Source organism: Trichechus manatus, unplaced genomic scaffold, assembly GCF_000243295.1.
Source record: "Trichechus manatus latirostris isolate Lorelei unplaced genomic scaffold, TriManLat1.0 scaffold00021, whole genome shotgun sequence".
Classification (NCBI taxonomy): domain Eukaryota; kingdom Metazoa; phylum Chordata; class Mammalia; order Sirenia; family Trichechidae; genus Trichechus; species Trichechus manatus.
In genome coordinates, this window is record NW_004443957.1 from 12,576,787 (window position 1) to 12,592,582 (window position 15,796).

The window sequence follows — 15,796 nt, forward strand, 5'->3', positions numbered from 1 at the left end:
AACAGGATACAAGGAAAAGATCAGTCCAAAGGACTAATGGACCACAGCTACCAAGGCCTCCACCAGAGTGAGTCCAGTACAGTTAGATGGTGCCTGGCTACCACCACTGACTGCTTTGACCAGGATCACAACAGAGGGTTCTGAACAGAGATGCAGAAGGATGTAGAACAAAATTCTAACACACACAAAAAAAGACCAGACTTACTGGCCTGAGACTGACGAAACCCCAAGAGTATGGCCCCCGGATACCTTTTTAGCTCAGTGGTGAAGTCACTTCCAAGGTTTACCATTCAGCCGGAGATTGGACAGCCCCATAAAATAAAACAGAACTAATGAGGCACAGCAGTCCAGGGACAAGGACTAGAAGGCAGAAGGGGACAGGAAAGCTGGTGATAGGGAACCCATGGTTGAGTAAGGACAGTGTTGACGTGTAGTGGGGTTGTTAACCAATGTCATAAAACAATATGTGTACTGTTTAATGAGAAACTGTTTGTTCTGTAAACCTTCACCTGAAGTACAATTAAAAAAAAAAAAAAGTGAGAAGCTGACCTAAAAGCTATTGAATTGCTCCAGTCTTTCTCTTGTATTCAAATCAAGTCTATTAAAGTGATAACTAGCAATCTAAAAAAACAAGGGACAGCACAAGAGTATTTCGGGGTGGATGATGGAACTGTTCTGTATCTTGATTGAGCTGGTGTTTATAAAATTCTTGCAGTGGTCAAATCATTTTGCACACACGTTCCTGAGTGGCTAGAGCAGGAATGTGCAAACTACAGCACATGGGGCAAATCCAGCCCACCAAATGGTTTTGCACGGCCCTTGAGCTAAGAACAGTTTTTACGTTTTTAATAATTGGAAAAAAAATCAAAACAATAATATTTCATGATGTGAAAATTATATAAAATTCAAATGTCAGTGTAGATAGTTTTATTAGAACACAGTTGTGCTCATTCATTTACGTATTGCCCATGGCTGCTTTTATGCTCCAACAGCAGAGAGAAGCAGAGACCATATGTTGTGTGCTCATCATTTCACATTGCTGCTCAACACACTACAAATTACAGTGACACAGTTAAACTAAACAGCATTTTGAGTACCACCTGTATTGCTACACTGTGACATTTTATTTTTGTATTATCAGTACATACCCATGACATCAAAACAAAAAAAGTAAAGTAGACTTCAAATGTTGCCTTTTAAGGCACAATGGAGTGTGGATTGTTCTGTTATCAAATTAGATGACAAAGCATTGTGTTTATTATGCAGTAACACTATAGCTATGCTAAAAACAAAAAACCACAATACAAATATACATCACCAGAAAAAAATACTCAACATAATATTACCAATTTACAGGAATGCAACAGTCAGAAAAATTAGAAATCTTAAAATAAAATGTCATCATAGCAGAATTTCTTTACAAAAATAAAAAAATGAGACTACAATCCAACTATGCATAAAAAAGGGCAAAGTGAAAGGCATAGTATAATGTGAAATACAGCTTCCAATGATAGAGCTATCCATGCCTATCTAACCACTAGTCTAGATGTTATGTGTAGAAAAAGGGGAAGGAAAGAGCAAAGAAATTAATACTACTAACTCCAAGGTAAAAGAAATCTGTCACCAGGGCTGTATAAATCTGATAGTAAGGAGAACAGACACCAAAACAGGACAATAAGGACAGCAGAGAAAAATACATAGTAAAGATGGATATGTAAAAAAAAATAAAAAAGAGAGATTAATTAAATTGGCAGAAAGAGATGTAGAAGTTTTGCCCAGAAATCTTAAAAATGTCATTAAGGAGTTTTGTATACACTAGCTATTCAATAACACAATTCAGAGTACAGAGATTTCTAAATATACCACGAAGTGAGTTTTTTTGCTAAATTATCTAAGAGACCTGGTTATAAAATGGCAGCAATTCTAAATGTCACCATGTAGCATGAATCCAGAAAACATCACTATAATGAGGTTGCAGTACATTAGTTTTTTTCATTCCAAAAGAGAAATAGATTTTTGTGCTTAATCAGTAATCACGAAGGCCTGCTATGAGTTTTAATAAATGTTTTAATCTCTGCAACAAAAGGAACTAAGTGGGGAGGGGGAAGGGAGAGGTTCAAATAGTACCTTTTGCATCATCAGAACCTGAAGCCAAGAGTTTAGGATCCATTAAATTAAAGTCAACACTCCAACATCTCTTCTCATGCTCCTGAATTTAGAAGGAAGACAAATTAGTCTCAGACAGAATATGTACCTTCAAATAATTAAATAAAAAAAAACAAAACTTGATACCAATTTATTGCTATGGGGGAAGGGAGACAGAACAGGCTATATGAAACATAAATGAAAAGCAAATTAAGATTACAAATGCAAAGCAGTTCCAAAACTTTTTTTCATATGTGGATTAACCAAAATTATTCCATTTGGAAATTCACTTCATGTATTCTATAAATGTAAAAGTCTGAAGAGATGCTTCAGAAAAGCATCATTTGGAACGAAGTTCCTAGACTCAAAGGCAAAGGATCATAGACTCAAGGGACATCTACATGGTCAGCTGGCACAACATAGTTCATAAAGACAAAGTTCTGCATCCTACTTTGGTGAGTAGTGCCTGGGATCTTAAAAGCTTACGAGTGGCCATCTAAGACACAACTACTAGTCTCTTACCATCCAGAGCAAAGGAGAGTGAAGAAAACCAAAGACTCAAGGAAGCAATTAGGCCAAAGGAATAATGGACTACACGAATGATAGCCTACACGATCCCGAGACCAGAAGAACTAGATGGATGGTACCCTGACACCACTAACAATTGCTATGACTAAGATCACAACAGAAGGTCCCACACAGAGCAGGAGAAAAAATTGTAGAACAAAAAATCAAATTCACAAAAAAGACCAGACTTAGTGGTTTGACAGAGACTGGAGGAACCCCTGAGACTATGGCCCCAAGACACCCTTCTAAACTAGAACTGAAGCCATTCTCGGAGACCATCTTTCAGTCAAACCATAGACAGGCCCATAAAATAAACAATAACATCCAAGAGGAGCTGGATGTTACAACAATCAATTATACAAGATCAAAAAGGTAACATCTGCCCAAAAGCAAAGATGAGAAGGTAAGAAGGGGTAGAAAATCAAGACAAAAGGAAATGGGGAACCTAGGACAGAAATGGGGAGAGTGCTAAAACATTGTAGGGAATGAAATCAATGTCATGGAACACTTTATGTACAAACTATCAAATGGGAAACTAATTTGCTCTGTAAACTTTCATCTAATGCACAATAAAAATTTTTTTAAAAAATTTATGCTAGGAAAAAACCAAAAAGCATTCTAGACATATGGATTAAATAAAATCTATTTTATTTATAGCACTAAAAAAGAAAAAAAGAAGGAAAAGTATTATTTGGTATTACACAGGTATAAAAAACACCAAATAGTGACTTCAAATCTGTACTTATAAAGTACATGAACTTCTACAATTGTTAAGAAAAGCGAGAAAGTGATTCTTGTAACAAATAACTGGTATCCTTATTTACCTGATAGACCTTTGACCTCTGCCCTGTGAATCCATCCCATAGGATGACAGTGCCTTCATAATCACTGCTAGCTAACAAGTTCTTATGATAACTACTCCAACTGATACAGCTAAAAGAGAAATATAGTTAAGCATTAAATTTTAAGTAAAAATAAATAACAATGGAATATAAATAATTTTAATGTGTTCAGAAAAATTAGTACCCTTTTAAAATGGTCTATATGAGTTCATAACCATCATTATGCCCACAACATACGAGAAAAGAGATATATCAATAATTCCTAGATTTTTTATTACAACTATCAGGTAATGACTGCCACTGGCCATCTTTGATATATGAGAACATGTCTGTGAGTGAAGATGACAGAGGCCCAGGGGGCCCAGAGCATGTCATGATAGAATGACGGAGACCTGATTGTATTGTTTAAGCCCCTGGATTCTACTGTGTCAGAATGGGTTTCTATATGTACACTGAAAAAACTTGACTAATAAAAGGTTATGACTGAAATTACAATTAAAAGTGTCTAACAAATCTTCAGTATTTATGGTTTCAGCTATTGTCAAGGATTCTGAAAATCTACACCATCTAAAAATGTATGCTCTTCCTGAGACATATCTACATCATACATATAGTAATGCTCACGTGTATTAAGGAGGAAAGCCTCTACTTTATAAGTAAGTACAATGAAATGGTTAAGAGTACAGACTGAAACCAAACTACCCCCATTTGAGTCATGGCTCCTCACATATTAGTTGTATAATCTTAAACAAGTTATTTAACTTTTCTGTGCCTCATTTTCCTTGTGCATGAAATGAAGCAATAATGATAACCATCTCATAACTCTGCTGAAGACAAAGCACTTAGTATAGTGGCTGACACATAAACATTCAATGAAGTTATGTCTTGCTCATGTTTTATTCCCTCCACTTAGGACATAAACTATAACAGATTCTCAATGACGAGTATCACTCACAAACTATCAAGGTTCAATATTTTTTGAATGAATTGGGAAACAAAAAGGAAAGCTATAACAAAAACTATAGATCAAGGCTTAATACATATAAATAATATATATTAAAATGCACATACACACATACTATATGTGTATTTAATCAAGAAAGGTACAAGGATGACTGTTTTGAAATGTTCGAAGTTCTAAATAAATTTATTATTAGATTACTTATTTAAAGGATATCCTTTCTAAGCCAGTGCCCATGAGAATAGCTTGGGAAGCTTGTTAAAGACAAAATACAGATTCTAGAATTTCTCTGAGATTTTACTGGACAAATCAGGAGTAAGGCTCAGTTCCCACATTTTTAATAAACATTCCAAGTTTGAAAAAATCCCTTTTGAATTCCAATCCTTAATATATGAAAGTTAAATATTATTCCTTCAATAAAAAGCAGCAGAATGTTTTTGTGAAAAAGAACTCTTAAAACTACATACATAAATTATAGTATTTAGAAATATGTGCATGCTAGGAGAAAAATTTCTAGCTTTCAAACATTATCCATAGGTGACCATAACCTTTTATTCAACACCCCATCAAAGGCCATCTCCAAAAAAGACCTTTATTTGATTGTGAAAGAATGGACTTTCATTTGGTAATTAGAAAAACAATACATACTAACCCCCATGGGCAAAAGAATCAATATCTAGAAAAAAGATATTCTGTTTTAAGTCAAGTATTCTCCATATACATGGTACAAGCACAATGTTCACCTGATAAGTAAGGTGTCACATGGAAAAGTAAATTAACACCCTCATACCAATTACAGATACCAATTGCTATATACATACTACATCATAATAAAATAACAAAATAACGTTAAGTACCTGATTTTGGAATTGCAGGTCATTTCATTCTCAGGGTAATGAATATCCACTGCATCCTGGATGACTGTGCCATATTCATACACTTTAATCTTCTTTGTAACCCCAGCAATGGCAAAATAGTCACAATCCCGGTCAAATTCAATACTAAGGAAAAAGTATGTATTTGGTCAGTAAGATGATATACCTATCCTCGTGACATTTACAATGACATTTCAGAATTTGGTATTTTCTATTTCTAAACTTATTCTGTCTACCAGGATAAGAGATCTACTTGAAATGTCTTCAAACTGTAATAGGCCCCTGTGTCCAGATAGGGTCGTTATCAAGGTGCATCAAATTACAAGTGGCAGGGATTCTGTGTAGATGTGCAATTCTGTTTATGGATGAATTTTTGTTCCTAGACATTTAACCTGCTTTTTATTCAGCTCTAATAATCATATTACAGGGGAGCCCTAGTGGCTCAGTGGTTAAGAGTGAAGGCTCACTCAACTATCAAAGCTAACAGGTTATACTGTAAAGACAATGAGAAAAGTTTTAATAGTTTGGTATATTAACAAAATGTTTAAAAAGAATTACCAGTAAACATTTTTTATAAGTTCTAGCCACTTCCCTTCCTTCCATTTTGTGTGGATGACAGAATTTCATATTATTTAATGTTATTTCAATAAATTAGCATACGAGCTGAATTACTGAAGCAATGAGGGTAGGGGTAATGATTAAGGGATACAAAACACATAAAAATGCAACCACTAAATTATCATTACTTCTTCCCAAAGCCATCCCTAATCCCTCAAACAATAAATAAACAATAAAATCTCTTACTTATGAATTCCTAATACACATTCCTTATACCATAAGTAAGCAAACGAACAAACAAAAACTGAAAATCTCCCTTCTTTTAGAGTTACTTACAGATTTTGCCCTTCTCTTGCTGACCTTTCTATGTAAGTTTTAAAATAAGCTATTTCAAAGCAAAGTTCAAGATCTTATTCACCTTTATAGAACTTAACTTGGAGCCTCAACAAAGTTGCTATCTAACCAGCTAGAAATCTAAGTGACCTGATGAAATTAAAAGGTGAAATGAACCATCGTATACAGTATTTCTCAACATGATTTAAGCATACTCTGTAGAAGCTTAGCCATAATGCTAGAGAATACCTAAGAATTCTCATTGATTGACAATTAATTACATAATAGCTAATATTCACTGACCACCAACTACTAAACACTGCATGTATTACCTAATTTAATTTTCATAACAACCTTATGAGGCAGGTCTTATTAATCTCACTCACATTTTACAAATGAGAAAACTGAAGGTTAGATGTTAAGTACTTTGTCCAAAGTTAGCCTTTCTGTAAATGGATAAGACAGTATTTAAAAAAACAAAAAAACAAACAAACAGGTAATCTGATTTCAGTGTCCATGCTATTAAATACTATGCTGCACAACAAATCAAAGCTCTTACCTAAAACTCAAAGTGTAAGGGCTTAAGGTTTAACATCTAATACAACTGTGTATGAAGTGTGTCTTCTATATCTATAAAAGTATGTTTCTTCCCCCAAAACGCCTAGTTAGTACTCTGCATATACCAAACATTCGTCAAAAACACATACACACACCAACAGAACATACTTTTCTTTATGGATTATCTGTGACATTTTTCAAGACAGTTAATGACTACTTAATAATAAGAAACTTGATGATGATGATGATAGGTAGGAAAATAAGTAAACATTAAAACTATTTCCCTAAACACAGTGAGATGTTCACTTTCATTACAACTTTGAATCTTTTATAAAATTTTTAAAGGAATTTCATTCAGCTAAATGTCACTGACTACAGCAGAATTCAGCAAATGCCTCCACTTGGCTTACTCCAACAAAACACGACTATATACCAATGCAATAGATTTGTACAACAACCTCAAATGAACTGCTACCTCAGTGACTGTTTGCTGCCCTGTGGATTCTAATGCAGCATAATTATATTGATGGAAACAATTCATCTACCCTAACTCAATTTATATTTGCAGCCTCCTGCTATTGAAGGAGAAATATTAGTGTGTCTGATAAAGAACAGAGTTATCATAACTGACACACTGTCCTTAACTGAGAAGGTTTCGGTATGACAGGAACTTCAAGAGAGAACCAGTTATATCCTACAAACTTTTCCTTTCACCTACAAACACACATAGCTAATACATTAAGAATATCCCAATGTTATACAGTAAAAGTTAATGTGTCATTGCCAAAATATCAGTTTTGAATATAAAAATAATTTAAATACTAACCTACTGATACAACAGTTCAAAGATACTGCAGGAAGAATACTGACACAGAAATAAAAACACTATCTGTCAAAAGAATTGACCAATCGCCTAAATAAATATAGAAACCTATTATTTCTTCTGTTGCTACCCTGTTATTCAAGACGGATTTCTCTCTTTTTTCAGCAAATATTATTTAGCTATATTAGCTCACTTTTAACTCTCATTCTAAAAAATTAGCTTTTTCTTTTGATATCACTGCTGTTATTTTCTTATAGTTGTCTTTTGTTTTTAATATATTGGGACAGAATAACATATTCTGGAGTATCAGGGTCCTTTATACTTTAAAAACAACAGGAAGGTTTTAATAGAAATACTGACCAAAAAGTATAAAGAATGTTAGTATTTTAGTAAGTTTTGATTAAAAGGAAAAAAGAAGACAAACAGCTGCCATTTTTCTTTTTCTTTTTTTTTATGCAATTACTTTCACATCACCAAAACTCAGTAGGATTTAAGTACTTCTGAACACTGAACCATATGCTCCCTATCTCTGACGGGCTTAATCATAACTCTTCCGAAAGAGAAACATGAGACCCTAGTAACAAATCATGGAATAACTTAAGATGAACACTGTAGTTTTCAGGTAGAGAGAGCTTTTCAGAGTTAATCCAAAATACACGTTTTCTTATTTCACAATACAGTATTTTGGCTGCTTTTACTACAAAATCAAATAACAAACAAAAACAGTACAAAAAAATTAAACAGTGACTAGTTAGTATATGTGGTTTTTGTGGTTTTTTAGTATGCAAGGCAGAAATAAAAGGTAAAAAAATTAATCTAAACATACCTGCTTATGTAATTAAATTCAAAAAGAATTATAAAAAGTCTTGCTACTGCTACCCACACAGGGTCCATTTCTGTCATCTGCTATCACCAGTAATTCTTAAAACAGTTTAAGAAAATTTAGTGCCATGATAAAATTCAGTTTCATAGCTTTTTTTTAATTTCAAAATACATACATTTTCTTTGAAAACTAATAATACTTGGACCTTACTTTAAACGTGGAGATCAAATGCATTTTCTTCTTTCCCTCTTGAAATGTTTCAACTATTTTTTAAAAAAGTGATTTATTTCAATAGTTGAAAAATATAATTCAGCTGTAGGAAACTGGATATATTCTTTGTCAAGAGGGCCATCAGTCAAGTGATTAAGCAGCAAAGCAACAGACCACACAGGACAACTGATTAATGCCTCTAGTACAACGCGGCACAGAGCAATGCAAAGCTGTCACAATATGCCCAAGCAGTGAATTTTGTCAGTGTTCCCCACTGTCTATCATATCTTTTTTGCACATATAAAATAGGAATTAACAACAAGGTGGATTAATATCCCTGAATGCTAGTATCCAATTAATCAAAAGAAAATACAAAGAGCAGTTGTTGAAGGTCTCATTCATTTCCATGGTAGTGTGCCTCAAGAGAGACAGGCTACTATAAGTTCAAGAAAACAAAGGAAATATAGGTTCGGAAACTGGCCATTTCAATGAGAGAATATGAGCAGATCTTTAAAGAATACATACAAAGGAAAAGTAATTAAGAATTGGTTCTTTTAACTGACTTTATCCCAAATCAATCAATAATAAGAACTAAAACTTTCATAACACTACGCGTCAAACACTGCTTCAATCACATTATATAAATTCTATTTATATGTCTATTGTATAGATAATGAAACTGAAGTATACTGATGTTACATAATTCAAATTCCAACAACCTGCTTTGAGAGTCTATGCTCTCAATCACCATGCCATTTTAATGAGAAAAAATGGGCTGGACTTCGAAGAACACATACACAGGTAAAATAAACAAGAAGAATAACATAGAACAACAATATATACCATATTATATATAACATACACAATAATAGTAACAACAATAATTCAACTAGTACATCAAGTTAAACAAAGAGATAGATAAAGAATAAGGTAGCCTCACAGGGTATATAATCAGTGGGAAAGATTACAGAAAATATAAGCAAGTACTAAATGTTAAGAACCAAATATGCTACAGGAAACAGGAGTGAGTCCTACTGGAAAAAAATGGATGATTCATGAATATTCTCAGCCATCAAATACACAGAATAGTAGTTATCTTTCAGACGCTTACCTAGCTGACGGAAAGCCAGGATATTAAAAAACCAGAACACAACATTTAAGAAAGTCACCCAAACATGGCTTCTTGTTGTTAGGTGCAGTCGAGCTGGTTCCAACACATAGCAACCCTATGTACAACAGAATGAAACACTGTCCAGTCTTGCACCATCCTCATAATCGTTCTTATGCTTGACTCCATTGTTGTAGCCACTGTGTCAATCCATCTCATTGAGGGCATTCTCCTCTTTCTCGTTGACCCTCTACTTTACCAAGCATGTTGTCGTTCTCCAGGGACTGGTCCCTCAAAGTATGTGAAACGAAGTCTCACCATACTTGCTTCTAAGGAGCATTCTGGCTGTACTTCTTCCAAGACGGATTTGTTCATTCATCTGGCAGTCCATAGTATATTCAATATTCTTCGCCAACACCATAATTCAAACGCATCAATTCTCATTTGTGCTTCCTTATTCATTGTCTAGCTTTCTCATGCATATGAGGCAAATGAAAATACCATGGTTTGGGTCAGACACACATTAGTCCTCAAAGGGATATCTTGGTTTTTTAACACTTTAAAGAGGTCTTTTGCAGCAGATTTGTCCAATGCAATACGTTGTTTGATTTCCTGACTGCTGCTTCCATGGACATTGATTGTGGATTCAAGGAAAATGAAATCCTTGACAACTTCAATCTTTTCTTTACCATGATGTTGCTTATTGGTCCAGTTGTGAAGATTTTTGTTTTCTTTACATTCTTCTTCATACTGAAGGCTGCAGTCTTTGATCTTCATCAGTAAGCGCTTAAGTCCTCTTCACTTTCAGCAAGCAAGGTTGTGTCATCTGAATATCACAGGTGGTTAATAAGCCTTCCTCCAATCCTGATGCCTCATTCTTCTTCATGTAGTCCAGCTTCTCGGATTATTTGCTCATCATACAAATTGAATAAGTATGGCAAAAGGATACGATCCTGACACGCACCTTTCCTGATTTTAAACCACACAGTATCCCCTTGTTCTGTTCAAATGACTGCCTGTTGGTATATGTACAGGTTCCGCATTCTTCACAATGTTATCGATAATTTGTTATGATCCACTAAGTTGAATGCCTTTGCATAGTCAATAAAACAGGTAAACATCTTTCTGGTATTCTCTGCTTTCAGCCAAGATCTGACATCAGCAATGACATCCCTCCACATCCTCTTTCGAATCTGGCTTGAATTTCTGGCAGTTCGTATTTTAACTGTCTTCAGCAAAATTTTACTTGTGTGTGATATTAACAATACTGAACGACAGTTGCCGCATTCTGTTGGATCACCTTTCTTTGGGATGGGTCAAATACGGATCTCTTCCAGTCGGTTGGCCAGGTAATTGTCTTCCAACTTTCTTGGCATAGAAACATAAGCACTTCCAGCCTTGCATCCATTTGCTGAAACATCTCAATTGGTATTCCGTTAATTCCTGGAGCCTTGTTTTTTGCCAGCGCCTTCAGCGCAGCTTGGACTTCTTCCTTCAATACCATAAGTTCTTGATTATATGCTACCTCCTGAAATGTTTGAACGTCTACCAATTCTTTTTGGTAGTGACTCTGTGTATTCCCTCCATCTTCTTTAGATGCTTCCTGCGTTGTTCAATATTTTGTCCACAGAATCCTTCAACATTGAAAATAAAGGCTTGAATTTTTAATTCAGTTCTTTCAGCTTGAGAAATGCCACCATGTTTTTCCTTTTTGGTTTTCTAACTTCAGGTTTTTTGGACATTTATTTCATTCTAATACTTTACTTTGTCTTCTTAAGCTGCCCTCTGAAATCTTTTGTTCAGTTCTTTTTACTTCATTTCTTCCATTTGCTTTTGCTACTCTACGTTTAAGAGCAAGTTTCAGAGTTTCTTCTGACATTCATTTTGGTCTTTTCTTTCTTTCCTGTTGTTATAATGACCTTTTGCTTTCTTCATGTATAATGTTCTTGATGTCATCTCACAACTCATCTGGTCTTCTGTTATTCGTGTTCAATGCGTCAAATCTATTCTTGAGACGGTCTCTAAATTCAGGTGGGATGTACTCAAGGTTGTATTTTGGCTCTCTGGACTTAATTTTATTCAGCTTCAACTTGAACTTGCAGTGAGTAATGCCTAGGATATCAATCTTTATGCATTCCATTTCATTTTTGACAACTTCTAATTCATACTTCATTGCACGTTCCAACTACTAATGGATGTTTGCAGTTGTGTTCTTCTCATTTTGAGTCGTGCCACATCAGCAAATGAAGGTCCTGAAAGTTTTACTCCATACACGTCATTCAGGTCAACTCTACTTTGAGGAGGTAGCTCTTGCCCAGTCATCGTTTGACAGCCTTCCAACCTGAGGGGCTCATCTTCCAGCATTGTATAAGACAATGTCTGCTGCTATTCGAAAGGTTTTCACTGGCCAATCTTTTTCAGAAGTCGATTGCCAGGTCCTTCTTCGTAGTCTGTCTTATACTGGAAGCTCCACTGAAACCTGTCCACCATCAGTGACCCTACTGGAATTTGAAATAACAGTGGCATAGCTTCCAGCAACACACAACCACAAGAGTACAACAAACTGACAGACAAGTGGTAGAAATATGTCTTAGGCCTGCATTAACTCTAACCTGGACTACTGCAATAGCCTCCTTAGCAAGTTTCTTACTCCTGGTTTTCCTCTTTCCTAAGCTATTTGCTGTTGTTATTTGGTGTTAAGTCAATTCCAACTCAAAATGACAGAGCAGAACTACCCTAAGGAGTTTCATGACAGAGTAGAACTATATGACAGAGTAGAACTACCCTATAGAGTTTCTTGGCTGTAATCTTTCGGAAGCAAACCACCACGTCTTTTCTCTCTGGCAGCTACCGGGTGGGTTTGATGAGGGCTTCAAATAGGTTCGTTCCGGTTCAAATCGCTGCTGAGAATTTGCATTTCCTTTTTTTTTTTTTAATTTTTTGAACATTTTATTGTTGTTTAAATCAAAGTTTATAGAGCAAATTAGTTTCCCATTCAACAATTTATATAGAGCTTGTTTTGAGATATTGGTTACAAACCCCTGAATGTGTCAGCACTCTCCCTCCTTTCTCCCTGCGTTCCTCGTGTCCATTCGCCCAGCTTTCCTGCCCCTACCTTCCTTCTGAACTTTGCTTTTGGGCAAATGCTGCCCTTTAGATCTCATATAGTTAATTGTTCTGAGGTACACATTCCTCACTGGTGACTCATACTCCGGAAAACAGGAAGGGAATTGAAACTGACTAAAATGAACCTGGAGCCCTGGTGGCAGAGTGGTTAAGAGCTCAGACTGCTAACCAAAAGATCAGCAGTTCAAATCCACCAGGCACTCCTTGGGAATCCTATGGGAAAGTTCTACTCTGTCCCATAGAGTCACTGTGAGTCGGAATCGGCAATGGGTTTTATTGAAAATGAGCCTAGATATTTTACTTAGCAAAGCCATGAAAACGGTTATTATTAGGCTGAATTAAAGGATGTTCAAACAATTAAGTTTTAAAAATGGACTTAATGAGTAAGAGACAAGAATCACACACACACACCGTAGGAAACTATTTTTTTTTAAAAAGTGATTTTACAACTGAAAAATTCACTATATGGACTCAATGGCAAATTGGAGACAGCAAAAAAGAGAATCAGTGATAGATCAGTAATAATTACCCAATTCAAACCACAGTGAGAAAAAAAGATTGAAGAAAAATACCGTGGGACAGTATCAAGTGTTCCAATATACATGTAACTGGAGTCTTAAATGGGGAAACTGAAAGAAGCACAAAAGAATACTTTAAAAAATAATGTCTTACAATTTCCCAAATATGATGAAAAATATTAAAGATCCAAGAAGTTCAATGAACCCCCAGCAGGAAAACACAAAGAAAATCACTGCTAAGCATATTATAGTCATACTGCTGAAAGCGAAACATAAAAGGAAAGTCTTTACAACAACCAGGTTAAGGAAAAAAAAAGGGGGAGGAGAATGATATAACAAAATGACTTCTCATGACAAACAATGGAATAGTACATTCAAAACGCTAAAGAAAACAACTTGTGAACCAAGAATTTTATATCCAGTAAAATTATTTTTTAAAAATGAAGGTGAAATAAATTCATCTTTACTTAAATAAAGATGAAAAAAATTCATCACCAACAGACCGCTATTTCCAAAAATGCGAAAGGAAGTTCTTCAGGCTGCAGAGAAATTATACCATATGAAAACGTAGACAGGAAGAAACTAAGAACATCAAAAATGGCATATATGACGATAAAATTCAAGTGTGTCTCCCTCTCTCTATATATATATATACATACCTTTTCTTTTCTTAATTTATTTAAAAGGCATATGACTATTTAAAACAAAGATTACAACTGTATTTTGGGGCTAAAATTATATTTCAATGTAATGTATGGCATAATAGCACTAGAGGTGGGGCTAAATGAAATTATGCTGTTGCAAAGTTCCTGTATTTTACCTGAGGTCAATCTACATTAACCCAAAGTAGACTGTGATAATTTAAAGAATAGTGTAATCTCTACATCAATTACTGAAAAATACTACAAAGAGATATACTTAAAATGCAAACAAAGAAACTATAACCCAACACTAATACATATACATGTTACTTTATTCAAACAAAAGATGGGAAAGGTGGAAAAGATTATCAAAAAAACAAGAAAGACCAAAAGATAAGTAGAAAATATGAAAGATCTCATTATATCCATCAGTAATTATATTATTTAGAAATACTCCAATCGAAAGGTGATATTATCAGACTGCGTAAAACAAGAAGCAACAATAGGTGCACTTTAAATGCCAAGACACAAACAGTGAAAACAAAAAGACAGAAAAAGAAACACAATAAAAATATTAAGCATAAGAAAACTGGATACATTAATAACAGTCCATTTTAAAGAAAAGGAGTATTTCTAGGGACAATAGATCAGAAAGTTATAAAAATCATAAGTGTAATATGTGCCTAATAACAGCATTTCAAAACATATCAAGTAAAAACTAACAGGAATCACAAGGAAAAAGGCAAACCCACACAGATTATAAAACACCGTCATCAACTTATAAAACAAGCTGACAAAATTTCTGTAAACATATAGAAAATCAAAACACTAGCCTAACTGAATTTATAAAACTCTATTCCCAACAGACGTAGAATATGCATTCTTTTCAGGTGCAAATGGCATGTTCACTAAGATCAGTTATTTTGGGTCATGAAATAATGCACAACAGATTTCAAAAGATTGAAATCTTAAGAGTATATTTGCTTATCACAAAGGAATTGAATTGAAAATCAGCAAGATAGCTAAAAAGGTTTCAAAATCTGAAAAGTAAACAATCCACTGTCAATGAAACAGGCCCAGAACTGATAGAGACAATGGAATTATTAAATGTTTAAAACAGCTACTATAAAAAAGTCCATTGTTTTTCACACCCAAAATGTTTTATATAAATGAAACCACTGCAAAGTTTGACTACTTGCTGGTTTCACAACTTGCGATTCCCAAAGTTTAATAGTAATTATAAAGAAATATGAGTATTTTTTCATATTTCATTTACACAAATGGAAAAATACATTTTAAAAATTATTTTTAAAGGCTAACAGATACAATAGCATTTCCAAGGCCTATGTGTTCATTGCTATAAGACAAAGTAAGTGCTCAATAAATATTAGTTAAGTAAATATTGAAAACAACTTTTGAACCCCTCTGAGCGGTAATCTGTCAAATGTAATAATACATTCTTTACTACCTTCATATGAATACACTGAACATCGTAATGTCAACATTAGTTACCATACTCTATTACACTTCAATGATCTCAGGGTCTATTAAGATGAGAAAACTACTTGAGACCTTATATTAAATGGATACAGACTGCTTTACTTTCTGAGCTCCAATTTCTAGTTTCATCATTTCTTCCTCTTTGTCAAGCTACTAGCTATATCACTTCTTGCTGCTGTCACTGAGCCTATCTATTGCAATCTCTCTT

General features: G+C 34.5%; 1 protein-coding gene across 7 annotated transcripts in view; it reads right to left on the reverse strand.

The window, feature by feature from the left end:
* Positions 1-15,796, reverse strand: part of COP1 (COP1 E3 ubiquitin ligase) — a 235,295-nt gene that overhangs the window by 105,000 nt on the left and 114,499 nt on the right. For all 7 annotated transcript variants that reach the window (XM_004372845.2, XM_023728059.1, XM_023728060.1 and 4 more), the window contains 3 exons: positions 5,373-5,516; positions 3,537-3,645; positions 2,128-2,209 (listed from right to left, as the gene is read on the reverse strand). In XM_004372845.2, coding sequence (XP_004372902.1) covers positions 2,128-2,209; positions 3,537-3,645; positions 5,373-5,516 — 335 coding nt within the window. The remainder of the gene's footprint in view (positions 1-2,127; positions 2,210-3,536; positions 3,646-5,372; positions 5,517-15,796) is intronic.